Here is a 27,793-nt window from a genome sequence, read left to right as displayed (position 1 = left end):
TTAGGCTATGGTGTCATATAAGTAATCCTGAAATGACAGTGACAAACTGAAATGTTATCTGCTTACATTTTTAATATGGAAAAGACTACCTAAAATAGAGTGGATGCAATGAACTCTGTTGAGGTGTCCTTTAATGAGATGTAAAAACTGGGGAGGAAAATCTGACTCTGGTTCATCTACTGAGGACTTCAGGTTTGAAGAAGACCACTCCCTACACCACAGTAAAAAGCACGAAGGTCTTACAACTGACAAGCAATGACCAGAGGCAGAGGAACACGGAGAAGACAGAAGCAGTTGTTTCAAATGGTCTCTAAAGTCATCTGTAACCTACAACTTAAGAAAAGTCACAGCACTAAACACCTCATGTCCACAGTCTGCCCACATGTGCTTCCTTCCCCAGAGTGCCTATGCACTGGGCGGCATCACCCACCTGAGTTGGGTCTCTGTAATCACAGGCCTTAAGCAGCACCAGGCCTCCTTTCTGGCTGGAGCGGCCCTGGGCTACCAGACATTTGTTGGTCTGCAAATGGTAGAGCTGCAAAAAAAACAAACCAAAACAAAACCGTGTTCTTGAGGACTTCCATGCAGACATCTTGGTGCCTGGGGGATGTGTGCCTGGAGTGGAAATGCTGTTCCACAGTCCCAAATAAGAACCCAGGAGCTAAGAGGAAGCCAGGAAATAAAGCCAGGCATGGTGACTTAGGACTGTAACCAAAGCACTCATGGAGCTGAAGCAGGCAGATCATGAAATTGAGGCCAGCCAGCCTGGGCTACATAGCAAAACCCTGTTTAGACATTTTTTTTTTCAGTTTTGTGTTTTTTTAAGTATACTATGTATATGCTGACTTGGATATACAGAACCACCAAGACCTTCCAACAGTGATACCAAGATCAAGAATTATGCTGGAAGGGATTTCAACTATATAGGCACAAAATATCTCTTTTTACTTAAGAAAAACACCAAATAAACATCATGATGGTTGTTTGGGGTTTTATAAAGTAAACAGGGAGGAAAGTACTAGGCTCAATTCTGAAATAGAAAAGTTGGAAGATGGGCCTTAGGAATTTAAAGAGGGAAACCCACAAGAACACCAGCTTTCTGTCTGTGTGTGTGTTTGCACGGGTGGGGGAGGGGGGGTGCATGCTTGTGCAAGCTTTCCCCCTTGTTCACTGAGGTGCAAGGTCTACCAAATAAACCCAAAGCTCACTGGACTTACTCTAATGATCCAGGCTCTGCCTCCCAAGCATTGGAATTATAAGTGGACCCCCACAACTGCCCAGTGTCTGCATGGGTTCTGAGGCTCCAAACTCCAATCCTCACACTGAGCTGCACAGTGCTTTATCAGCTGAGCCATCTCCCCAGCCTCCAGAATGCCAGTTTTAGAAATTACTCAGAGCTCAGGACAGCAGGCCCCTAAGCCTTAAGTGCAATTAGAAAGGGTCCACAGTGTGCCCTCTGCTAAGCTCTGAAGACTGCCAGTGCGTTGAGTGTGAAATCTCACTGCATGTCCCACCAACTTAACTGTCACTTTCAAGGCAGTAAGTACAGGATCTTGACCTGGGTGTAAACAGCAAACACATTAAAATTTGTAAGCTTTTCTACTAGAGAAGAGAGAAATCCCCTCAAAAATGAAATTAAATCTGAGCTAAATCTAGATTTATCACAGGACCTCAGAAAACTTTCCTGCTCTGCCCCTCCCAGTGGAACCCTCAGATAGGACTGCTGCTGCCTCACCCGTCCACGCAGAAGGACCCTGGGGCGCTTGGGCCCTCTGTTGATGAAGATGGGCTGCTGAGGTTTGGCGTTCGGGCCAGGTATCTGCATCTCAGGGTAAATATTGTCCAAATACCACTTGAATGATTGACAGCCCAATTTCTTCCTCAATTCAACACGCTCACTGATATTTCCAAAACTCTTGGTCTTCAAATCAGGTCTTAAGGAAAAATACTGCTCCTAAGTTTAAAAGAAAGAAAAATGGAATTTGCTGCTGGAAATATATTACACATTCTTGGAGGAAAACACAGTCTTGTGTTTTCTTAATGTCAAAATATCAACAGGAACTTTCCACATGCCTGTCACTAACCATAACAAACTCAAGATATATTTGATTTCACAGAGGACAAATTGGAGGAAAATCTAACTCAGTGGATATAGTAGTCTGAAAGAAAATGGCCCCCCAGGGGAGTGGTACTATTAGGAAGTGAGGCCTTGTTGGAGCAGGTGTGTCACTGTGGAGGTGGGCTCAAGACACCAGTGTCTCAGTTGACTTCCTATTGCAAGAAGATGTAGGACCCTCAGCTTCTTCTCCAGCACCATGTCTGCCTGCATGCTGCCTTGCTTCCCGCCCTGATAATGGACCAATCCTCTGAACTGTTTTAATTTAAACAACTAAATGTTTTCCTTTATAGAAGTTGCTTTGGTCATGATGTCTCTTCACAGCAAAAGAACACTAAGACAATAGATTATGTGTGAGATGAGTGACTCAAACTCTGACCTCTATTATTCTCAACATGAGCTGAAGATCCAGGATTCCATGGATACCAACCATGTTAAAATTAAAACTGACCCAGACATGGCTGCACACACCTTTAATCTCAGCACTAAAGACACAGAGGTAGGCAGATCTTTGAGTCCAAAACCAGCCCAGTCTATGTAGCAGCTCCAGGCCAGTCAAGACTACATGGTAAGACCCTATCTTAGAAACAGTATTACTAACAAAAACAAAAAACCAACAGTTTTAATTTTTTTAATTCATTAGTAAAACCTTTTTTTTTTTTTTTTTTTAAGACAGGAAACTTCTCTGTGTGGCTCTGGCTGTCCTAACCTCGCTTTGTAGACCAGGCTGGCCTCAAACTCACAGAGGACCACCTACCTCTGCCTCCTGAGTGCTGAGATTGAAAGTGTGTGCCACCACCACCACTGTCTAGAAACTCATCTTTTCTTATGTGGCTCATATGTACATTTACCCTGATACATGGTGGGGGTGCGTGCCTTGATGCATTTGTGGCAGTCAGAGGGCAACTCTATGGGGTTGATTCTCTTTCCACTTTTGGGTGGGATTCTGGATCAAGCTGATTGCTAGACCTGTGCAGCAAGCATATTTACCACTCAGCCATCTCACTGCTTTAAAATACCTCATGAAAAAATGTAGTTCAAACACAAGGAGTATTTTCAAAGCTATTACAAATAATTATGGCTATTCTTGTATTAAATATTTAATATAATAAATTATTTGTAATTTTCTGATACAGTATAAGCACACAGCCCAGAATGGCCTCTAATTAACAGTCCTGCCTCAGCCTCCCCAGTGCTGGGACCACTACACAGCAGCATGTCTAGCCTATAACTCAGTAACTTTGATATTTTAATTATGATAGAAAATAAGAAATCATACCAGTGAGATTCCCATTTGCTCTTGCTTCCTCTTGGAATGTTCTTTTTACACATGCAAGGCTTTTATAACATGTACTACTTACTTGAAAAACACTGGTCTATGGCTGTGCAGTTCTTCAACATGCTGACACACTTCACTATACAATAAAATAATTTATGATTTCATCCGAAAAGCTACATAGTGGCACACTTTCAAGCTCATAATGATGGGGGGTTTTGTTTTTGGTTTTTGGTTTTTTTTTTTTTTTTTTTTTTTTTTTTTGGTTTTTTTCGAGACAGGGTTTCTCTGTGTAGCTTTGCGCCTTTCCTGGAATTCACTTTGGAGACCAGGCTGGCCTCAAACTCACAGAGATCCGCCTGCCTCTGCCTCCCGAGTGCTGGGATTAAAGGTGTGCGCCACCACCGCCCGGCTTTGTTTTGTTTTTGAGACAGGGTCTCACTGTGTATCCCTGGCTGGCCTGGAACTCACAAGACTGGCCTTGAAACACCAGCTGCCTCTCCTGGGATTAAAGGCCTGGGATAGCAAGCCCTGCTGTTAAAGAGTTGAGTTTTATCACTTACAAGCCCTGGCTCACTTGGAGAAGCTGTTCAGTGTCATATGCAAGGGCCCATGGAGAACAGTGTAGTTCAGCACTCAGCTCACATGACTGTACTCCACATGAAGCGGTCACATGACTACTGACAAGCCTTCCGACTAGGTGATTGCTGTCTCTTCAATGGAGTTCTTACAGGAAAGCAGCTGGTGCTTCTTCGCTCAGGCATGCAGTGTCTACACAGCAAGTGCATTAAGTGTCTGTATTCATCTGACTATGGAAATGAGTGAGACCCTGCAAACCTGAGTGGGTGGCCAGAACCGAGAGGTCAGCAAGCCACACTGTGGGATCTCTGCCACACGCAGATGATAACAATTCACAAGGAGCTGATCCCCAGAGCTCTGAGTTAGGAGAGGGATAGAGACAAACAGAACCTTGGCATGCTATGAGCCCTTGTCTGCTCCCAGCTCCCTCCTCAGCACTTCACAGCCTGGGCATCTGCTGCCATTTCCCTTTACGTCACAGGGTTGCAATTACTGTACATCCTCTTATCCATCTTTTGTCTCCAAAATAAGAGCTCAGGTACTTCGCCAGGCACGCTAGTGCACGCATGCCAGTAATCCCAGAGCAGGAAGGCACAAGGATGGAGTTCGAGACCAACCCATTTCAATGACAGTAGCAACTGCACACAAATAATCACAGCAGCATTTTCCTAAGAGTTAACGTGTAAACAAGCCAAATGCCCAGGTGATGGCCAGATGGATAGAGTATCCCTGAGCAATGGGAAGTAGTGAAGTGCTGAGACCAGCTACAACACTGCCCAGCCTAAACACAAACACCAAGTGAAAGTCAAAGAGAAGGGCACAAATGTGTGAGAGGTCTAGGAAAGACTGGAGCCAGGAGACAGATGTGGTTGTCTAGAGCTATGGTCAGAGGTGAAACATGAAAAGTACAGTATTTCTTTTTGATGTGACAAAATGCTCTAAAATTAACATGCAAATTATACTTGATAAAGATTCTGCAAAGAAAACAAAGTTGTATAAGGTAGGACAGCAATGGGGAAGGAATCTGGAGTGAGCAGTGAAGTCCAGTGGGTGAGGAAGTGCAGCCCAGTTCTGTGGAGTTCCAAACTCTGATGGGCACAGAAGGATCACTGCACTAAAACAGAGCTGCTTCCAATGCTTACGAATCACACTCAGAAGTCAGGTGAGAACCCAAACCGAGTGACTCCTGGGTGAAAAGAAGCCCAGAGAGATGGCACAGCAGTGAAGGTCAGCCAAGAAGAACAAGCACGAGTGGAGTGACAGACACAGACACTCACCTTGTACTCATCCAACCAGACATGGGCCAGCCTCAGGGAGTTGTGTGTCATGGTGTCCTGGCCTTCAGGAGATCCGTATGGCCGCCTTTTTCGGAAAATGTGTCCTACTCTTGAGCAAGGGATGATGAAGAGCTTACCGCCACACATCCAGATCTAGGCAGAAGCAAACAGACATCGACCAACAGTTCAGACAGAAGCAGCCCACACACCAGCCTGTATGAATGGTGGCTATGCAACTTACAGGTGTTTCTCTATGAGATCTACTCAGAAGAAAGTAGGGGCGTTTAAAAATTGGGTCTTCCTGAAATTAAAAAGGCAACCAATTCTGAAAACATTCATTTGCTCCCATGTGTCTGAATTATGCTATCATTCTTTGTTGCATTAATGGACTTGCTCTTAAAGATTTGAAAACAGTTATGCTTATTAGCTGGTCTTCTGTTTTTCATGTACTTTGTTTTTTTTGTTTTTGTTTTTCAAGACAGGGTTTCTCTGTGTAGCTTTGGTGCCTGTCCTGGAACTCACTCTGTAGACCAGGCTGGCCTTAAACTCACAGAGATCCACCTGGCTCTGCCTCCCGATTGCTGGGATTAAAGGGTGCGCCATCACCACCCGGCTCATGTACTTTCTTTTATACACTTTGTTTCTAAGAAAACACCTCTTTTTTCTTACATGTTTGTGCAGTGTTCCTGCATATGCACACGTTTGCATATGTGTGGCATGCCTGCATATGCAGTGCACATGCATGAGAATGAACACTGAGGCCTAAGGTTAATATTGGAAATCTTGGGGCCTGAGAGATGGCTTGAGACAGCTCAGTGGTTAAGAGCACCGGCTGCTTTTCCAGAGGTCTTCAGTTCAATTCCCAGCAACCACATGGTGGCTCACATCTATAGTGGGATCTGATGCTCTCTTCTTGTGTGCAGATGAACATGCAAACAAAATACCCATATACATAAACTACATAAATAATCTATCTTTTAAAGGGGGTGGGGGTCCCCCTTTACCACTCTTCTACTGCATCCTTTGGAGGCAGGGTCTCAATCAAACCCAGAGCTCACTAGTATGGCTAGTAATTTGTCTGGGAATCCTGTGTCTATGTTCCAAGGCTAGAACTACAGATGAGCAGCCATGCCAACCTGATGTTTACATGGGCTCTCAGGACCCAGACATCTCTACTCTTGCTTGCAGGGAGAGTGGTTTGACCACTGAGCCATCTCCCCAAGTCCAAAAAGTCTTTTTTTCTAAATGATACAATTGATTCAGATTCAAGAGTACTTGGTTGCAGGCAGGGCTGGGAGGCTGGCTCAGGGAGCAGAAGTGCTTGCCACCAAGCCTGACGGCTCCTGTTCGATCTCCAGGAGCCACACGGCAGGAGGAGAGAACCAACTCCTGTAAGTTGGGCCATGGCTTCCACATGAGTACCATAGCACATGTGTGTGCTTGTGCAAACACTCATTTTTTTAAAGAACCTTTTAAAATATATGCATGTCGTGTCATGTGTGAGAGTATATACTTTTACCATTTATGGGATTCATTTACTTTTGTGAAAAAGAAAGAGAACAAAAGAAAACTGAACCAATGATATCTATATAAACTTACAACCCAAAAAAAATTTGGAGAAAAACTGCCCTTTAAAGCACTATAGTGGTATGTTTTCAAAATTATAAATAGACATGTATAAGTACTGTGCTATGGGCTGACGGGGACTCTGCAGACAGGTCCAGATGGGTGGTATGGGGGCCCACCTGCTCAGAAGGTTCTCTTTGCCCCTAAACTGCAATTATATTCCATTACAGAAAATTTAATAACAGAACACACACAAAATCAAAATTACCCGAAATGAGATTTCCAGATTTTCTCCTCCCCAGATATCCATGCCACTGTCATACTGTCCAAGATCATTGAAATATTGTCTATTCATTGCAAACAATCCTCCAGCCATTGTAGGTGACCTAGAAAAGGACCACAGCCTGTGCTCATTCAATAGAACCAGTTACCTATTGTTTACAAAGTCTCTGTGACTCTGGGACACAGATTAGCTGTCATTAGAGAAAAGCTAAATAAAAGGATAACAGATAAAAAGGAAACATTTTCATCTAATAAGGGAGCAAGCTAGGCCACATACCTGAATTTTCTGGATTGCTGGGGCTATATAAGTATCTGGCATAAGATTACATTCTAAGTATCAAAGTACTATTCTTACTGTAACTGAGTTTGATAGACACCCAACTCAAATGACTTAATTTTGCTGGCCTAGTAGAGGCACTGGACAAAAACTGAGTCCAGGGCCTGCCACAGAGACAGCCTCCCTTCTGAGTTGAAGAGCATCATCATCAGCGGCTCTCAAGAGGCTGACTGTGCCAGCAGTGACATCCATGTTAGAGCGTTCAGAGCTCTGAATATTTAGAGCCATCATACTTAGCATGTGAGTGGGAGGGAGGGGCCACTACTGGCATCTGGTTTGAGGCCAGGGATTCTGTTAACTCCTAACACATGAGGGTCCCTCCCTCCCTCTCACACAGCAGCTTGCCAACAACAGACGATTCGGGTTGAAGTTGCAGCACCCTGCAGCAGGCATTACCCAACCTCTAGGCATCTGACCTCCTGACCTGAAGCTAGGGATTCATGCGCCGGTTCTACTGTCCCAAACTGCCTACAGAAGAACTCTAGAATGTCTAACAAAAGAGCAGACAGATAAATAAGCAGGCAACCAGGGAGGGGAAATCACAGAAAAGAGAAACAGTCTACAACAAAAATAGATGTGAAAGTTTTAATTATGAAGCTATCAAACAGACTTCAAAATAACTACTCAATACACTCAAAGAAAAAAGAGATGATTGAAAGCTTGGGAGAGAACTAGATACTCTAAAAACCATTTACATGGACTAGATGTGGCTCAGTTGGTAAGGAGGCTTGTAGAGCAGGTGGAAATCCCTGGCTTCAATCTCCAATCCTGCAGGTATGGCAGTTACATGGCATAAGCCAAGTCTGTATTTAAAAAACGAAACAACAAAACCTATTTATACATGTCTGAAAAACATTTTGGAAAAAAAAAAAGTATCTTCAAAGGAATCAGAACTAAGACAGCCAAGACTGTGTTTGTAATCGATAATTGCTGGGAAGGGAAATCCCTCTTCTTCAATAGGGTGCCACCGAGTCTATGGCCCACACCCAAAGCAGGCCATGCACTGGGATAGTTGTCAGCACAGAACGGACTCTGGGGAGGGGAGGGTATTTCTGTGTGTGCTTTTTGTTCTTGAGTTTGCTTTTTAAGAAAGAATATGAAGTTGGGTGGGAGGGAGGGAGATCTGGGAGGAGTTGGTGAGGGGAAAGACTATGACAAAAATATAGTATATGAAAAATTAAAAAAACTGAAAAAGGACTGATATGACTTCTTGTCTGCAACAGAGCTTCCTGAAGGCTGCATCAAGTTATGTTCAGGTCTTGTAGAAAATGTGTGAAACACAAGTGCATTACACAGTTATACTTGGGCTCCATCCCAAAATCTCCAGTTATGGACATGCAAATATTCCAACATACAACAAAAATACCTGAATTCTAAAACACTTCTCATCTCAGACAAAGAGATACTCAGCCTGTAGTGATGAACTGGAGAGGAGTCTGACACAGACCACAGGACACAGGGGCACCCACACTCCCCCAGAAACAGTTACCTATTTGCCTCTCTCACAAACGACACAACACTTAGGGGCACTGACAGTTTCTTACTTTTTTTTTTTGTTTTTTTCGAGACAGGGTTTCTCTGTGTAGCTTTGCGCCTTTCCTGGAACTCACTTGGTAGCCCAGGCTGGCCTCGAACTCATAGAGATCCGCCGGCCTCTGCCTCCCGAGTGCTGGGATTAAAGGCGTGCGCCACCACCGCCCGGCCAGTTTCTTACTCTTAACTCTGGGCTCGGCTTATATAAAACTATACTCCTAAGAGTCTTTACTGGAGGTGGATCTCTGGAGGCCAGCCTGGTCTACAGAGTGAGTTCCAGGACAACCAGAACTATTAAAGAGATAAATCCTGTCTCAAAGACAAACAAAAAAATGAAAACAAAATTTGTTGCGTTTTTGAGATGGGGTCTCTCTTTGTAGCACCTCGCTTCAAAATTTTTTTTACTGGGTAAGTTAGGTCAAGACCCTTGCCCCTTACAAAGAAGAAATTTTCCTTAATACACTGTTCTTTTCTAAGGAAAAGCTAGTGGGACTCTGCCAACCTCTCTTACCTTATTGGTGCAGTGGCTCCGTCAGCTCCTCCCAGCTCGGACACAGGAACTAAATCCCACTTGAAGTGCAGCCCCCAGTTGAAACCTCCCCGTACCACTGGGGATGAGCTGTAGGCAAGTGTGTCAGCGCTGATGATGTCAATCACGGGGCACACCACAGTATGTGGATCCTCACGGATGATGGCCAGCAAGGGCTGCAACCACATCACGTTGACTTCACAATGGCTGTCTAGGTACACTAGGACTTCTCCTGCAGAGTGAAGGGAGAAGATGGGAAAGTGTACCTCACACTTGGCCAAGGTGCAGCTGAGCAGCAAGGATGGGGCTGTTATGGACCGGCCATGGGCGGCCACCATGACCACCCCCATCAAGAAACTACTCTCTGACTGTCAGCTGGGTTCAGGGAAGTAAGTCCTTTGGCCAAGAGTTGTCTCTGAAATGTACACCGTCACGGAGAGACTACAAACCACATGGACGGCCCCAACAAGCTGTCAGGCAACTCAAGAGACTCCTCCTCTCCCAGGGGCGGCCAGGCCCAGCGTGTTCTTGCAGTGACATTGGCCAGTTGTGGAGTCCACTTTTCCTACAGTTGTTTTATTCAAAGTATCTAACTGAGTACATCCCTGCCTTAGAGGCTAGAACTGCACTGTCACCAATGGCTTAGCATCCCTGAGCTGGAACCACTACACTATGGTAACTTCCTTCAAAGACGGACTGCTGTGCCAACCACAGTTTGACACCGTCCATACATATCACCGTTCTCCCCTGGATTCTCCACTGTACTACCTCCAGCTCACTTCTTACTTCCCATAGGGCTCTAAGGGATTCTTTCAGCCTTATTAGCAAATATAAATGACTAAAACTTCATCCTGTTTTCTTTGCGTCTTCTTGTTATCTTTGCATCTTCTGGATAAATGTGAGTAAGGTTGAGAACTGTTGGTTTCGATAACTCCAAATTTCTTTGAGAAACTGGAATTATCAGAGAGTAGGATTATTCTAAATAAGAATCAGAATAGATTTTACATGACTTATTAAAACATAAATTATTGAAAAAATACCCCTAAGTTTTCAATGATGTCAGCAAATTAGTCACATAGTCCCTATCTGTCCACAAACTCAATGTGTATATAAAACATCTAGCAGCCGGGCGGTGGTGGCGCACGCCTTTAATCCCAGCACTCGGGAGGCAGAGCCAGGCAGATCTCTGAGTTCGAGGCCAGCCTGGGCTACCAAGTGAGTTCTAGGAAAGGCGCAAAGCTACACAGAGAAACCCTGTCTCGAAAAACAAAAACAAAAACAAAAATAAAAACAAAAACAAACAAAAAAATCTAGCAATTACCTAATATAGAATGCACACTCCTCAGCACCATTGGTGTTCAGTGGAAAATGAGGTCAGGGTTTTGTTTTTTTGGTTTTTCGAGACAGGGTTTCTCTGTGTAGCTTTGGAGCCTGTCCTGGATCTCGCTTTGGAGACCAGGCTGGCTTCAAACTCACGGAGATCCACCTGCCTCTGCCTCCAGAGTGCTGGGATTAAAGGCGTGCGCCACCACTGCCCGGCTGAGGTCAGGGTTTCTTTAAGGAGAAATGTCTTCATAGCTTTTCTTAATTCTGAAAGTACTACTTTTTCAAAATGAGGCCAAGTTAATTAACTAAATGCAGTAAGATCCTATATGGTTGCACCAAACCTGCCATAGCAATCTCAAACTGTCTTGAACCTGGCAGATCCTACGCCATATCTGAACAATGACAAGGAGATCATAAAAATAACAGTAAATATGCACTGCAGCAGTACAGTGGTTCAAATGGCACAATCTTCAATGCTCTAGAGTTTTCTCCAGCTCAGCATCTTCAAAGACCCGGCACAGCCAACTTCCTTTAGTCTTGGCTACAGCCTGGAGAAGCAGATGTCTCACTGACCTAGGGCACTGGCTCTGACCGGATGCAGAGGGCTGCTCTCCTTTCCTGTCCACTGCTTCAGGTCACAGGAGGTTTTGAAAGAAAAAGACCAAATCCCAAAAGTGAAATCCCAACCAAGTATAGCAAGTGCAATGGGCCATGGCTACCATGGCTGCAGGGGAGTGTGGTGGTGCCCAGTGCTTATCATCACAGACCCTTGGGGGGGGGTGGGATCTGAGGCAGAGCAGGTCACAGCAGGGCATAGGTGACAATGCTATGAGGGAAAGACTCGAGTCAGGACTTATCGAACTGACTTCATGACTTGATATGCCCAGGAGCTACTTTAAACCGATTCATTTGTCTAGATTTTTTTTAAAGATTTATTTATTTATTATGTATACAGAAGAGGGTGCCAGATCTGATTACGGATGGTTGTGAACCACCATGTGGGAATTGAACTCAGGACCTTTGGAAGAGCAGTCAGTGCTCTTAACCTCTGAGCCATCTCTCCAGCTCCTTGTCTGTATTTTTAAAGGAAAATATTTTAGTCAAGATCAGTAAGAGAAAACCAGGAATGCCAACCTTACACCTCTATCTTTCTAGGTAAGCATAAAAGAGATCCAGCCAGGTGTGGTGGTGCATGTCTATAATCCCAGTACTTGGGAGGTAGAAGCAGGGGCCCCGAGTTCAAGACCATCCTCAGCTACATAGCAAGTAGGAAGCCAGCCTGGGATCAAAACAAAGGACACAAGTGAAGCCCAAGAGAACCGGAGTGTACTCTCTACACAAGGCTAGTCTGCACCTGCTCTCTACTTTCAGGGGGAGATTGGTGTGCGCCACATGATGGAGAGAGGGGCCTGGAAACCTCCCAACAACAACAGAGACTCTCTCCTCCATGCTATCAGTGTTAAACACTGTTTACAATTACCAAGTAAAATCCTGACCCTGACCTTAGAGCTGTGCACTCCACAATAACAACCATTAGCATAATTCAAGTCAAGCAGTTTGGAGTCTATATATTTCTGTATGAAATTTTTAAAAGTTCAGTTACTTGTTAGCTTGGACTTTTCTAGTTATGTAAGCAGCAAGATAAGAAAGCTATTTTAGAGGCCAATAATTAACTAAAAAGCCACTACTGAAATAGGTCAGTGAGGGTTCTAGCAGTAATTTTTGTACTCTGTGCTTTAGGGCAGCAGGTCAGAGTTACAAAATCTTCCCAAACAACAAGCTTCTTCACTCCTTTGGACAACAGCCAATGAAAACATGGTGTAGAGGTTTGAATGAGACTGAACGAGTGGACTGAATGGCCCCCAAAGGCTCATGTTCAAATGCTTGGTCCCCACTGGATAAAACTGTTTGGAAGGATGAGGAGGTGTAGCCTTGTCAGAGGAAGTGTGTCATTGGAGGTGGGCTTTTTGAGGGTTCAAAAACCCTTATTAGCTCTGTCTCTGCCTCTTGCTTGTGGGTCAGATGTAAGCTTCAGCTACTGTGCCATAATGGTCATAGACTGACCTTCTGAGACCATAAGCCCTAAGTCAAATGCTTTCTTTTATAAGCTGCCCTGCTCATGGTGTCTCCTCACAGCAACAGAACAGTAACTAAGGCTTTCTGTGGACTTCTGTAGGCGTCCAAAACCACAGAGCCACAGCACGGATATACCTGTAGCATGGGCTGCTCCGATCATTCTTCCTCGGATCAATCCCTCACGGTTCCTATTTCTTATGACCTTGACTTTTGCAGGCAGGTATCTTTGGATGTATTCATCTAGCTCTCCTTTTAAATCATCTGAAAAGAACAGTTCCATAATTACTCACACCATATGAGATATACACAAAGGCACCTTATAACCATTCCTAAAACTGTATCTGGCACGTAAGTCAAGATCTACAAGTGATCAAAGAAATGTGTTAGACTCTGCCTCATTGTAAAACATCCCAGCATCCTCTGTAGGAGGAAAAAGAAACCCAGAGTGCAAGTTGGAACCTAGCCAAGAGGAAGAGCTGCCTTAGATGTGTCTTTCAATAGACAATGTCTGAAATGAAGCCAAACATGAAGGCTCTTGCCTGCCATTTCAATGCCCACTTTGGCTTGATAGTAAATTTGAGGCCAGTCTAGACTTTAAAAAAAACAAAAAACAAAAACAAAAACAACAACAACAAAAAAAACGCCAGGTGTGGTGTTATACACCTTTAACTCCAGCACTTGGGAGGCAGAGGCAGGCAGACTTCTCTGAGTTCAAGGCCAGCCTGGTTCTACATAGAGTGCCAGGACAGCCAGAACCACACAGAAAGACCCTGCCTCAAAAAAACAAAGCAACAATAACAAGAGGATGTTTTGATGTTACCCAGGTTTGAGCATTATGGTCTCACGGGTGTTGTGTTCCTTCATCAGTCCTTAAGTATACTGGTGTAGAGCTCTACTGAGGCTACAGAGGGTCTAAAGAGTTGTTGGTACATGGAGAATGTCTCCATGCCACCCCATCACTGGGTGTGCAGTGCTGTGCCAAAGGGAGGAGGCCGGAAGCCAGGCAGACTAAGTAGAACCTCCACTTGACTTCTCAAAAACTATCTTGAGCAAGTCACTTCCTCTATCTCCATCTCTGTACAAAGGATCCCCACTCATCTTGAAGGAGGCTCAGAGCTGAATGGAGTAAAGAGTAGAAAGCTTTTCTTTATGAAGATCTACAGTTAAAGAAAGGTATATAAAATACATGGTGTAAAATACGTGGTGATTCTCAGAAAACTGGCATCTAAGAGCTTTCTGAATACAGTCCACTCTGGGAACAACTGGTGTAGCACACTTCTTCTATAAGCATGGTCCACAGTACTGTGACAGATGAAAAGTGCCAGTCTCAAAGGGCACATACTGCATATCCATCTAGATTACATTTTTGAAATGACAAAATTGGAGGTCACCAGATGCCAGGGAAGGGTACTAGGGATACAAAGACTGAGTGTAACTCTAAAGGGGAGCAACAGGGGCTGCGGGGTGATGCAGTGTGTTTCTCAAGACTGCTGTTGCTAACAATCTTCATGCAGGATATTCACCATTGTGGAATTCTGTTTTCTACACTACACTATACTGTAAGTATAACAGAACCAACATGGGAAATTGGTTGAAGGGCAAACAGAAGTCTCCATAACTTCCTATCAATCTGAGCTTAATTCATAATGGACATTTTTAAAAGCAAGCCAAGGGGAAATTCCCCAGGGGCAAATTTGGATAACACTGTAAGCAGATTACAAAGATGAAGTACTTCAGTAAAATCATTCTATAATCAATGGACAGGTGTAAGCTCAGCTGTGGCTGCATCACACAGTGAATAAGAACCTCGATGAATTGTGACTAGGCACAGCATCACTTACCAAAGTCACTGTTGTCATCGACAAGGATGATCTCATGAAGAAGGTGTGCTGGCGTGCGGTCCACAACACTGTGCACAGTCCGCAGCAAGGCAGAGAAGGCTTCATTGTAGAAACAGATAACAACACTAGCAGTTGGCAGATCAGTTGGGTAGGACTTTCCTCTACACCTTTAACAATCAAAACAAGAAAATCTGACATTTTAAGAGGCTCAAATGTCTTGGGTTATTTCCTGCCATCTTGTTCAGGTGCTTTCTGACATTACAGCAATTTTTAAGCATTTACAAAAACACTGTGGTTTAGTCTTTGCTTTGAATCATGCCAATAAATTTATCTTTTAAAACATGGTTTCTTGCTTTTGGTATAGAAGTTACATAATGAGTTGTTTTTCATGAAGTTACTGCATGTGTAGCACTCTGAAGCTGACATCTAGCTTCTCAATGAGGTTCTAAGTGGAAACACAGTAATACATAATAAAACTTTGTCTCTGAAATTTTTTAGTTTTTGCCTAATAGTGTAAAAAGATCTGAGTGAACTGTGATAGTCTTAGATGACAGAAGAGCTTCCATGGACACAGCAGCTACTGGATAGGTGGCTTTGAGCAACAACAAAGCTATTAAAGAATAAACTCAGGGTCCTGACTTCTTTCCTCTGTCCCACCTAGTTCCAACCTCCCGCACCTCTCCCACCAGAACCAAAGTGGATGAGGGTCAGTCCCTTCAACACAGCACACTCATACTTCAAAGACCTCTGTGCTATCTCTACAGGGGGAAAGGCCTCCTTGCTCCAGTGAAACCACTTGCTGTGAGGCCAGACTGCTCCACCAGCCCCATCTAGGTCCTATTTCATGCTACTTCAATAACTGGTTTCCTCACCTGCCCCAAAGAGACTGAGCCCTGTGAACCCAGGGGTACATCTTATCTGTCCAGGCCTATGTACTGCATGGCAGACTGAAGGTGCTCAACAAACATCTGTCTGTGCAACGACTGACTACAAGAACAAAAAGCCTTTGAAAGAAGCACAGAAGATTATGAAAAAGTAGTAAGTCACTAGTTTTAATTCCTTGTTGCCATAAATGCAATAATAATTTTTTTTGAAGTTTAGTTCAGGTAATTGACTTAAAATGTCCAAAGACATACAGCAAACTCTAAAACTGCATCATTACACTTTCAGACCATAGTGCTTCAAGAGTAGCAGGAGTGGAATCCAGTGCACTGTTCTGGTACACCAAATACTAAGTGCAAACTGAACATTGTCCTTGACTGCTCACACTGGCGTTAAAACACTGTCACTGGAATTCATCAGAAGCCAATAAGGAGCATACTCAGCATTCCTGGTGTCTGGCACATCTCTGTGGTATCCCAAGCGGTTACTAATAAGCATATTAAAGGCATGTTTCTGGTAGCCCAGGTCTCTCAATTCCTGATCACGTTCATTGAAAATCATACCTGAAAGAGAGTGAAATTACCGTCAGAGCCTTAGGTCTGGAAAGATGATCTCAACGGCCACATGAGTGGTGGTCTCCTGAAGTCTTGACTTCACCACTGTAATCAGATTACATCAGCGCAGTTTCAATTGGCTGTCTGCAGCTGCAGGGTTCAAATGAGTAAGCTGAGGCTGACGTCAGGCTCTCATCAATTCCATGCAAACCAAGTGTACCTAACCACGAACACCTGCTCAAAACCATTATTTTTAAGACAACTTTATTATGTGTTGGCACATACCTTTAATACCAGCACTAGGGAGACAAGAGGCAGGCAGATTTCTGTCCTAGACTACATAGTGAGTTCCAGGCCAGCTAGAGATACATTGTCTCAAAAAACAAAAACAAAAAACAAAACAAACAAACAAAAACCACAAATAAATGAACTAACAAAACCCCCACATTTTATTACACTCACAAGACAAATTATTTGTGACCAGAGAAAAAATATTGATATTGTTCCATAAAGGAAATCGATTATTAAATCCCAGTGGACTTCAGCAGGCCCCAGTCTCATCAAGTTTTTAGAGGAACCCATTCCCCACAAAAATTTACACATAAGCTTTTATATAAAAAGGGCTCCTATAAGCTTTGGGTTCAGACTTTAAACAACTGCCCTGTCAGCAGCTCCTGCTCAGATCTAACTAGAACCATGTAACTTATGGGAACAATAGGATATTTCTAATCCTGAGCAACACACGATTTAAAGAGCACAGACCTGATTACTTACCCAGCTCGGAGGAAGATTTTGAGAGGCCATTATCTGGATCTTCGATGTGGTTATTCATCAAATCGTCCATTCTGTTTGCTTTAAACTGCGGATCTAATACTCGACCTGGACTTCGAGTAAAACGTGGGTAGAATTTTTTGGGAAATGGTCCATGGGGGCCAGACCCCTTGATGGGCACATTCTTAAGGGGCTGAGTCACTTCACTGAAGTTGAAATAAATGAAAAGCAGAACTGTCCAGGTAGCAGATGTAAAAAGGCACCCATAACAGAAATACCGAACTGTGACACTTCCCATTATAGACCTAGCATAGCTCAAGGGCCATTTTCAATGTCCTAAAAAAGAAAGATAGGCATGTTAGACCCCCGGAACACTCCCCAGTCAGCTACTGAACACTCACTGATTTCCAAACCACCCACCCTACCCATTGTTCACACTGTGTCACCACTTGGAAAACGAAGCAACAGAACAGCTGACACATGCAGCCGCCCTGTTAATGAACACTGCTTCCTCACCTTTGCTCTGGACTGCGCTCAGCGGGGCCACTGTCTTCAGCTCTCCCTTCGCAGGATTAGAATCAAGTGCTGCAGCACGTACCACCACAGGACATGGAAAGTCCCTTCCACACAGCCACGAGTGGAGGCTCATAATTACAATCTCAGCACTTGGGAGGAGAAGGCAAGATGGCCATCTAAGTTCATGGCCAGCCTGTGCTACACAGTGAATTCCAAGCCTGGCCTATAAAGTGAAACCTTAGCTCAAAAACAAAAACAAACAGTGCCCTCACCTACACCCCTGGGAAAAAAACACCCTAGCAAACAAAAAACTCATAACCAACTCAAAAAAGAAAGTCCGACTTTCTAATCAAAGAGTCTACTCTATCCCAGAGCCCACTCTAGTTCTAACAGCATTGTCAAAGAGTTTCAATAATTGTTTTCTGTCTCTTTATCATGTAAAAACAAAGTCAGAACAAAATATCATATCAAACAGCAGCACATATAAACATTCCAGGTGAACTGAGGACAAGGAAACACTACCTAAGAAACCCATGTATATTGGCATCTGCACGAAGATACAACTTATAAATCACTTATTTCTACAGTCAATTAAAAATCATCCCTAAAAAACAAGACAAAGCAAATTAATTAGTAAACCTCACTTTAAACATTAAGCTTTTTGAACAAGATTATGCCCTCAGCCTAGATGGTAAACAGCTATTTTTAAATTATTTGCCAACCAACTACTAGATATTTCACAAGTCAACTTAAAAAACAAAAGTAATTAAAGCAAAACTAAAATGGTAATGCGGATAAAAGAGGGTAGTAACTGCAATGGGCGCAAGGCACCAATGAGCCGCCCTGTCAGCTGGAAGTACCTTTTACACTAAATACATACCCGAAAAATACAGACCCATACAAGTGCAAGGAAATGCCCAGGAAGAAAGGGTCCAAAGCCTTTATCAGGAAAACAAGGCACAAATTTGCAACAACATGGGAAGACAGAGTAGTGACCTTTAAGGCAAATTCTGAGTTTCAACCAAGAAAGATATTTTAACTGCCTGATATCTTGGCTTAGGAGCAGGCAACTAACAAGCAAACAGCAATAAAAAACAAAAGCATAGCATGTTCAGAGGACCATGGGATGCTGAAGTCAGGCCATAGGCATGCGGCTTTGATGGTCGCCAACTAAGCAGCAAAACTAACATGTAAAAGATGGTCCTCCTCAAGCCACTCCAGACCTCCCTACCTCCACTGTGGACTCCTTCCTGTATCTTAACACAGGAGGAAGCCTTCAAAGATGACATGAACAACAGCCAAGCCCTTCCCAGTCCCAGGATACAACAGCTGTTCCAGCAAACAACTCTACCACAGGTGGACACTGCCATCTGCATTTCTTCAGCCTGATTGTCACCATCTTGGCCAAGTCTAGAACCCTCCAAAGCCAAGAATCAAAGGGGTAGGAAGAGAGCTGTTGTAAAGATCTGGGTTTACCCGAGTGTGGCAGCACACTTTCAGTCTTAGGCTAGGAAGGGCAGGCCCGTGGATCCCTGTGTCTTGCTGGCCAGTCAGCCTAGCACACTTGGGCACGTTCTAGGCCAATGAGACACTCAAAAAACCACCTGGGAAGTATTTTTCTAAGAGCTTCACAGTAAAAGTACCATAGACAATCCAGGTTTCCTGGCCTCCAGAGCTATGCTGTGCATCTCTACTTTCTAGGCAACACTATACAGACTACCAGTGAGAAACTCAAACCTCCATTGCTGCAGAAAGAATTCAGCAGACTAGCACTTGTCGGGCAAGTCTGAGGACTTGAGTTTGGTCCAGAGTGCCTATGTAAAAGACCAGAAACTGTGGCAAGCGCTGAGGCTTCTTTCTTCCTTCTTTCCTTTCTTTTAGATTTATTTGTTTTAGTTTATGAGTAGTTTGCCTCCATGTATCTATGTGCACCACATGCATGTCTGGTACCCATGAAGGCCCAAAGAGGGCATCAGAGCCCCTGGAACTGGAATAAGGGAATGGTTGTGAACTATCATGTGGATGTGAAAATCAAACCTGGGTCCTCTGTAAGGGCAACAAATGAGTGTGGCATGCTTTGTAATCCCAATGCTGAGGAAGTTGAAGACAGATGGATCCCTGAGACCTGCTAGCCAGCCAGCCTAGTTGTTGAAGCCCAGGCCCTAGTAAGAACCTGTCTTTAAAAATAAAACAAAACAGGAAACTGGAAGGATGGTTCAGTGGTTGAGAGCAATAGCTGTTCTTTCAGAGGACCTGGGTTCGATTCCCAGCAACCACATGGCAGCTCACGACTGTCTGTAACTCTGCCTCCAGGGGATCTGACACCTTCACAAAGACATACAGGCAGGCAAAACACCAATGCACATAAAATAAATAAATCATTTAAAAAAAGTTCCCCCCACTCCCACCCTACCACCTGTCAACATCAATTGGTGCTGCCCAAATATTCTTGGATGTGTGGCCTTCCACTGGAACACAATTGACTTATCAGGGGTACACTCTTAGAGAAAACTGACTCTTCCTCTCCGCGCAGCCAACAACTGGCAGCAGCACCTCAGCTAGGGTAGACTCTCGTGCCCACCTCCTCTTTGCATGCTGGCTTTGGTGTGGCTTGGACTTGACAGGTCTTGTGCGTGCTGTCATAACCACTGTAAGCGCATACGTGCAGCCGCCCTGTTGTGTCCAGAAGACACTGCCTCCTTACGGTCGTCCACTCCCTTTGGCTCTTCAACTCTTCCACCGCCCTCTTTCCACAACATTCCTGGGCTCTGGGGTGGGGGATGGGATATATACGTTCCCTTTAAAGCTAAACATTCTGTACTATTTCATTCTTTGCACCCTGGCCAGTTGTTGAGTATCTGTGTTGTCACTTATTGCAAACAGAAGCTTCTCTGGCAAGGGGTTAAGAAGTTCCTTAATCTATGGGTGTAACAGTAAGTCATTAGGAGTCCGTTTATTGTGTCTGTTGAGCAAAGTAATAGTAGTAGGTTCTCTCCGAGGGCCTCCATCCCTGCCATAGGCTCTCAGCCAATAAAGGGCCTCAAATCCAATCAGAAAGTGGTTGGCTACCCCATGATGTTTATGCGACTACTGCACCACTGGGCATGTCTTGCCAGACCAGTCATGACTGTAACTGGAAGAGTTCACAGCTGTTATGTCTGGTGCTTACTTTTCATTTCCAGGAGCACATAAAGAAGCTTCAGCACTTTTATGAAAGCTAGCCAGTAAGTATAAAGTTTCCAGGTCAGTACCAGCTGATTTTTCCATGTTCTTTGACTCAAGTATGTAATGTCTTGAGTAATAGGTTATCACTCAAGTTCAGGAAGGTAACCAGGAACAATGACAATAACCCGTAATGTTTGGAGGTCTTTGGAACCTCCAATTTCAAAAGAAGAAAAACATTCCTGACACTGGGGTTCTTATTAACCTCTAGTAGGTTTCTAATATTGTTGCCACTAAAGGATAACTCCGTTTTAGTCCTTTTTATGTATGTATATAGATGTATTTTTTGTTTGTTTGTATATTTGTCTGTATGAGACAGGGTTTTCTACATAGCCCTGGCTGTCTGGGAACTCACCATGTAAATCAGGCTGATCTCACAGAAATCCACTGCCTCTGGTGCATGCCACTATGGGTATAGATGTATTTTAGAAATTTTCTATAGTTATAGGTTCCATATGGCTTTCTGAGGCGGGGTGAACGGTCTGTGAATTCAAATGCAACGGGCCAGTTCTGCAAAGAGCACTGGCTCTGGGAATCAGGCAGCCTAGATGGCTTACAGTCCTTTCAAATGTTAACCCTTCGTAAACAGACATTTCTAGGTGTGGGAGCCCGTTCTCGGGGTCCTCGTGGCTTTACCCAGCAGGTCCGCATAGAGGATGATTAGACCACGGGCCTGAGTGCAGGTGTCTGAGATGGTCTGCACTTGGCTGTGCTGGGGGAGGAGGTCTTTTGCTCCACCCCTTGGTGTCTCTATAAAAACCCTGGGGCAGAGACAGTCGGGGCCCGTTGGAATAGGTTCCAGGCCCTCTCGAGGCTATCCTTTATTTTCTATCTGTTTATCTCCGCAAGATTCTCCGCAATAAATCCTTCTATCTAATATTTCCTGCTGCTCGCACTCAAGAAAAACTGTGGGGGTGGTGGGTAAACGCCCCACACTAGGTGGTTTTTGCACTTGCAAAAACCTAAGCTACCAAACCTTGAAGAAAATGGCCTTAGTGTGATGTGGCTGCCTTCCAAGAACAAGAAATAAGAAACACTCTTTACTTCCTTTTCAGAGGCTTTTAACACCCTCGTACCGAAACCAGGGCAGTTGACACTGGTTTTACCCCAGATACAGATCCGTATGGGTCAGAAGTACACCAATCACACTCTTAAGGACTGCGCTGGCTCTTCCCTGTCTAGAATACTTTTCCTTGGGTGGTTTCATAGCTGCCTCCTTTACCTGTTTACTCCCCATTCAGATATGGCCTTCTCAATAAGGTCCTATACCTAGAGCACCTACCTTAAAGTGCAATTCGGACACTAGATAGTAAAGCCGGTCTCTCTTCATACACACACATGGCTTACCACTTTCAGCTCCTCTAGACTGGAAGATGAGAAACATCACATCAGAGCCTTTTGGTCTGTTTGATTCCTTGCAGTATTTCCTGAGTAGTGTTTGGTGTACAGCAGAGATAGACTAAATATTTGTTGAAATGAATGAAAGACTGTGTAAGTCTTTAATAACTATCAGAGCACCTTATTAACAACAGTAAGAAAATGATGCTGGAACAGCAGTCATATTTATTACTGGCAAAGTAAAGAGACAACTCAAGGAATCTGCCCAATCTGTAATAGTAAATAACAGTCCGTGGTGAAAACAGGAAAATCCTTTCCATTTTTCCAACCATGCACGGTTGCCTGCAAACATCTAAGTGTAAAATGAAAAGGTTTTCTATCCAAAGAGCCCACCCATAGGGCTTGTCCAACTCTGTCTAGAGTCCTCACAGACCACTCCCCCCATCATAGCTACATCAGCCCAAAGTAAGGGCAATAAATGTCCTAATTCTTAACAACTCTGTTAAGTAGCTGTTTTTTTCCTTAGCAATGTTTTAATTGAGAACATGTTTTAGGTGGCAAATCACTGTACATGACACTTATAAAATCAATCATTTCTATAATTAGCCATATCAGCGCTTGGAAGCAACAGAGATACGTTTTTCTGACAGATCAACAACCGAATATGAAAAGGTACATAGCAAACACATACCAGCTAGTTAGACATTAACGCGACCAAACAAAAATCAAAACCTGAAATTCTAATCTCATCTATTCTGACAAATGACAAGCCCAGCCTACACATACTAGTCTTTGCTTTGTATCTTTGTTATGTCTTCTACTGGCAACTACCCCTGGCATCAGCGTCCAAGGCTGAACATATTTAAAAGGAAGGCCAAAGCAAATATGTAAGGTCAATTAATGCCAAGCCAAACAACAGTGACAAACTTTTCAGTCAGAAACGTAAATGCTTACAAAAGCCCCAACAGTCACTCGTGGATGTCAGTGTAGAATGATTGACAGGCTACCCTGTGAAACACATCAGTTTGACCTTGTTTTTCTTTCATGGATGTGGTAGCTGCTCTCAGACAGGAGAGGAGGAGGTGGGCAAAGTACACACAGCATAGTGACTCCAGTGGAGAGAGACCACAAGCTCAAGTCAGACAGAGAGGTGTGAGGAGAGAAGACTAGGGTAAAAATGTGAACGGGCTGGTGGATTCAAGGGTCCTGCCCGAGTGGCTGAGTAACAGCTGTCACCTGAGAGAGTGCACTAAATAAAGAAGCTGGGAAATGAAAAGCCCAGCACCTGCAAACTGAATGGTAATTCCAGATCTCTGAAATGAAGACATCTCAATAAACAATGTATCCACAGTATAAGCAAGGTTGTTACAACGACCTCACCCAGAGACCCTCACCCTCAGAGCCATAAGCGAGACCCCACAACACAGGGATCCTTCTATCTTCTCAAACCCAAATGTTGATTAGTGCCTTGTGTTAACAATAACTACTTGTTTAGATACTTTTTAAAAGCATATTTCTGTTGAAAAAGTTATGGGACATTTAGATTCTGAGCAATGTGAAATCTTCCACCACCAGCAGAGTGTGAGCATAGTACACGTGGGGTAATGAAAATAAATATTTACTGAGAAGGCATTCGGACTTCAGTTTGGATCCTTGGCAGTGTGCAGGCTGTGCTCCTACACAGCTGTGATCTCAGCACTAGGGGAAGCAGAGAAAGGCAGACAGATCCCTGGACCTCACTGGCTGCCAAGCTTGACCCATCAGGGAGCTCCAGGTTCAGTGAGATGGAGAGCAATTAAAAACGACACCAAATGGCCTCCATATGCACTGCACTGCACTGCGCGCGCGCACGCACACACACACACACACACACACACACACACACACACACACACACAGTAAAAATACTGAAAGGAAAATTTTAAAATAAACCATTTTTACAGTTCTAACCAAAGTTGGAAATCCTGTGATGCCCGGATTGAACTATTAAGCTCAGCGCCTCACCAAGCAACCATTAAGCTGCACCTGCAACCCTAGAAGAGTAACTCCGAATGACAATTCAATGGACTCTAACTGACCCAAGTTTTTAAAACAAATTCAATACGCAAACCACTGTAGAAAAAAAATGAGGTCAAACAAGTTCCTCAGAATAAAACAAGACCAAAGCAGGAAAAATTAAAAGAACAACAACAGAAACAAGGAACGGTAAGCCACAAGCAGAACAGCCGAGTTAGTTTCTAGCCTTTCTCATAAGCCATGGAGAAGAAAGGCCGCTTCCTATGATGAAAGGAAGAAAAGAGAACAGGCCGGGGACAGGCGAGGGCTGAGCAGGTAGACACCATCTTCCCAGGCCAAGACCGGCTTGGCACTACTGTGGAATCTCAGAAACTAGAAAATGTCTCTCAACAAAATCAAGAAAGCACTGGGGTAACAATGTAAGTATATATACCTGAATCTGCCAATTAAATTCTCATTGACATGATGTTGCATATTTCCACTAATCTTCCATTACAATGCATAGATAGCATTATAATATACTAAATAGCCTAACATCTTCTTCTAAAAATCACTAAGTAATTCTATAAGAAAAGCTACCAGAAGGGTGCTGCATGCTTGATCATCTTACTACAGTACCTAAGAGGATAGAGATGAACAAAAGGAACTGTTTAAAGTGACATTGAAACTTGGCCAGTGCTGCTTTATGATACACCCTGATGCCTGTTTTGTGTCTCTATACAGCTGTTGGCAATTGCTGTTGGCAGTTATCAGGAAATAACATTGATAAGTTCTGGTTAGTGGCATTTTGGCTACCTCTATTTGTACTTGTCTTTATTTCAAACATATTATATAAAGTATATGCAATCATTTAACAAGTGAGGCTAAAAAATAACTTTCCTAGAAAAACACTCCATATGTAAGAAAAACCTTGGAGAGAAATACGTAGTGTAGGGCTTTCAATGAAATGGAATACCCTTTCCCTACTCTCAGATACAAAGGGGGTTTCTATCCCAACACGTGCAAAGAAACAGTTTTAAGCACTCTGAAAGGAAAGGGATATTTTATCTCATTAACTTTTGAAGTCTGAGAAAATGCAAACACTGAGCAAATACTCTAGGAATGGAAGTTCAAAGAGCACCACTTCTGAGTCCTGACAGTCTGCATCTTGGGCCCCGTACAATCTACACCCTGTAGCATATGGTTAATGGGAGGAACCTGTCTAACAATAACAGGAGGCTTTCATTTTCTCAGTCTAAACCACTCCCATAATGCTTAATGAAGTTTAAAATGTCTCTTGAAATGTTGAGAACTTACCTTCCAGTAGTTCCTAGCTGTTTTCTGTGTAAGTATATGCTGTATACAAACTGTCAAAGAGCAAGCATTTGTCAGCCTTTTCCATAAACGAGCCATGCCACATCCGAACGCAGTTGTTCATGTGAATACAATTACTGGCTTACAGCTGTGCCGTGCCTACCATAACCTGTGAAATGACCAGGTGATGACAACAGGAACACATAGTGTTCCCTCACCCCTTCTCAGTGCCGGAAACTAAAAGAACGCAGGAGCGCCGGCATCGTAACTGCAGCAAGGACAGTACCGAATAGGAAAGGTTCAGAGCAAACTAAACTCCAGACACCAGATGCTCCCTAGGAAAGATCTTCTGACAGCCCTCAGTGTTTATAATCTCTTCTCCACAGAAAACACGCAAGGCATGGTGGCAAATGCCGGTGACCCTGAGGCAAGATAAAGGTGAAGACAATTAAAGGGCCATGGAAGGGAATGGAGTCCCTCACTTCCCCTCTACTGGAAGTCTTTCATCTACTCCTAGTCAGACTTGTTGACATAATTGTGAAGTCTACATATTTTGAAAACAATAGTCCTTTTTAACAGAGACATTTCAAATAGGAATGTTAAACCAGGGGCTGGGGATCAGGAGTACTTGTTGCTCTTGCAGAGAAACTGGGTTCAGTTCCCAGCACCCACATGGTGGCTAACAATCATTTGTAACTCCAGTTCCAGGGGATTTCACACCCTCTTGGTCTTTGTGGGCACTGCACACATGGGGTACACCAACATATATGCAGGCAAAACACTCCTACACATAAAATAAAAATAATCTTAAAGAAAAAGAAGAATATTAAGGGCCAAAGCTGTAGTTCAACAGTTCAGAAGAGCGCTTGCTGTTCTTCCAGAGTTTAATTCCCAGGACCCATGCCAGGCAGCTCTAAGAGGTCTCCCGTCTCCCATCTTGGTAAAATGAAGCAGAATTTCCTGAACAGTTTTTTTAAAGATTTATTTTTATTTTTAATTATGTGTATGTGGGGTAGGCATGTACATATGAGTGCAGGCGCCTGTAGAGTCCAGAGGTGTCAGAGCCACTGGTGATTTGAAGTCCCCAACACATCTGCTGGGCACTGAACTGGTTTCTCTGCAAGAACACCACTTCCTCTTAACCACCGAGCCAGCTCTCCAGCCCTAACTCATCATGGATTGTGAGGACCTCAAGGACTAATTGTAGGAAGACAGGCTGGGGCCCTGCCACTGCAAAGGAAACCTGTCAGAACTGCACAGACATACAATCCCAGCACATGGGAAGCTGGACAAGAAGAATGACAAGGGTTCAAGGCCAGCCTGGGCTTCCAGAGTGAGACCCGATTGGAAGGCGGGGTGAAAACGGCCAGCTAGTGTCTTGGGGCAACTCTTCTACCTATCTTAGAAGAAAGTCCTGACAGCTGTGAACAAAACAGTTCGGGACTGAGGGAGAAAATCTTCAGAATCAAGGAATCAGTGAAAACAATCCCAAGGAGAAGCCACCTGGGCTTGACCTTGGGCTGTGAAATTGAGTGGACAGGCAGAGCAACGGCCAACTGTCTGCACCTGTCAGCATGAAGGGAGGCCCCGAGGAAGAAGAGGCAACAGCACCAAGCTTTCAAGTCCTGATGGCACAGAACAAGGGTCAAGGGTGGTTTGGGATGATTTTAGAGATGTCACATTCATGGGAAGACTGAGAGGGAAATGACGTCAAACTTAAAGGAGACGTGGGAATTGCAGTTCAAGTTCCATGGCAACTGGTGCAGAGGAGGTTTAAGTAAGGAAGGTACAACAGGGGCAGAAAGCAAACACTAAACTTGGGGACACCGTGAACTTTGGGGGGAAAGAACCTATGAAAGACCTCAGAAGGTTCCCAAGGAACAGCCAGAGGGGGTGCTGACAAGCAATATGAAGTACCATGAAGATTACTGAGCACCAGGCTGGAGAGATGGCTCAGTGGTTAAGAACACTGGTTGCTCTTCCAGAGGACCCGGGTTCAATTCCCAGCACCCACACAGCAGCTCACAACTGCCTGAAACTCCAGTTCCAGGGGATCCAGACTCTACAGACACTATATGCACATGTCTACACAGACATACATGCAGACAAAATACACATAAAATAAAAATTAATTAATTAACTTAAAAAAGATTACTGAGGGCTTATCCAGGTGAGTGTTGAGGTGGAGTCTGTCAGATTCAGCAACCTGCACAGGTAAAAAAGTCTTCAAAGCAGAGTCTTTTCAGATGTGAGCAGAGCAATCCAAACCTTACATATACATTCCAAAGAATGAAAACAGAAACACTGTATTCATCACAGTTCTCCAGAGTAACGAAACTTTTAGAATGAATCTCTCTCTCTCTCTCTCTCTCTCTCTCTCTCTCTCATTCATATATATATGAATTCATATATATATGAATGAAGGGGATTTATTAGAATGGTGCGCTATCTATCTATCTATCT

General features: G+C 43.8%; 1 protein-coding gene across 5 annotated transcripts in view; it reads right to left on the bottom strand.

Annotated features, from left to right (window-relative positions):
* Galnt11 (polypeptide N-acetylgalactosaminyltransferase 11) overlaps window positions 1-27,793 on the bottom strand; it is a 31,759-nt gene that overhangs the window by 2,154 nt on the left and 1,812 nt on the right. For 2 of the 5 annotated variants that reach the window (XM_052719480.1, XM_052719478.1), the window contains 9 exons: window positions 16,949-17,281; window positions 16,060-16,183; window positions 14,739-14,905; window positions 13,033-13,158; window positions 9,478-9,727; window positions 7,083-7,200; window positions 5,249-5,401; window positions 1,736-1,954; window positions 431-535 (listed from right to left, as the gene is read on the bottom strand). In XM_052719480.1, the coding sequence (XP_052575440.1) occupies window positions 431-535; window positions 1,736-1,954; window positions 5,249-5,401; window positions 7,083-7,200; window positions 9,478-9,727; window positions 13,033-13,158; window positions 14,739-14,905; window positions 16,060-16,183; window positions 16,949-17,243 (1,557 nt within the window). In that variant the 5' untranslated portion in view covers window positions 17,244-17,281. Of the gene's footprint in view, window positions 1-430; window positions 536-1,735; window positions 1,955-5,248; window positions 5,402-7,082; window positions 7,201-9,477; window positions 9,728-13,032; window positions 13,159-14,738; window positions 14,906-16,059; window positions 16,184-16,948; window positions 17,282-17,461; window positions 27,690-27,793 lie in introns of those variants that run through there. The other 3 variants (XM_052719481.1, XM_052719479.1, XM_052719482.1) reach the window with 3 other exon arrangements.

The sequence above is a fragment of the Peromyscus californicus genome, unplaced genomic scaffold (assembly GCF_007827085.1).
Source record: "Peromyscus californicus insignis strain IS unplaced genomic scaffold, ASM782708v3 Scaffold_6__1_contigs__length_162567912, whole genome shotgun sequence".
Taxonomy (NCBI): Eukaryota; Metazoa; Chordata; class Mammalia; order Rodentia; family Cricetidae; genus Peromyscus; species Peromyscus californicus.
The sequence above is the reverse complement of the archived record's forward strand: the minus strand, read 5'-3'. Positions and strand labels throughout refer to the sequence as shown.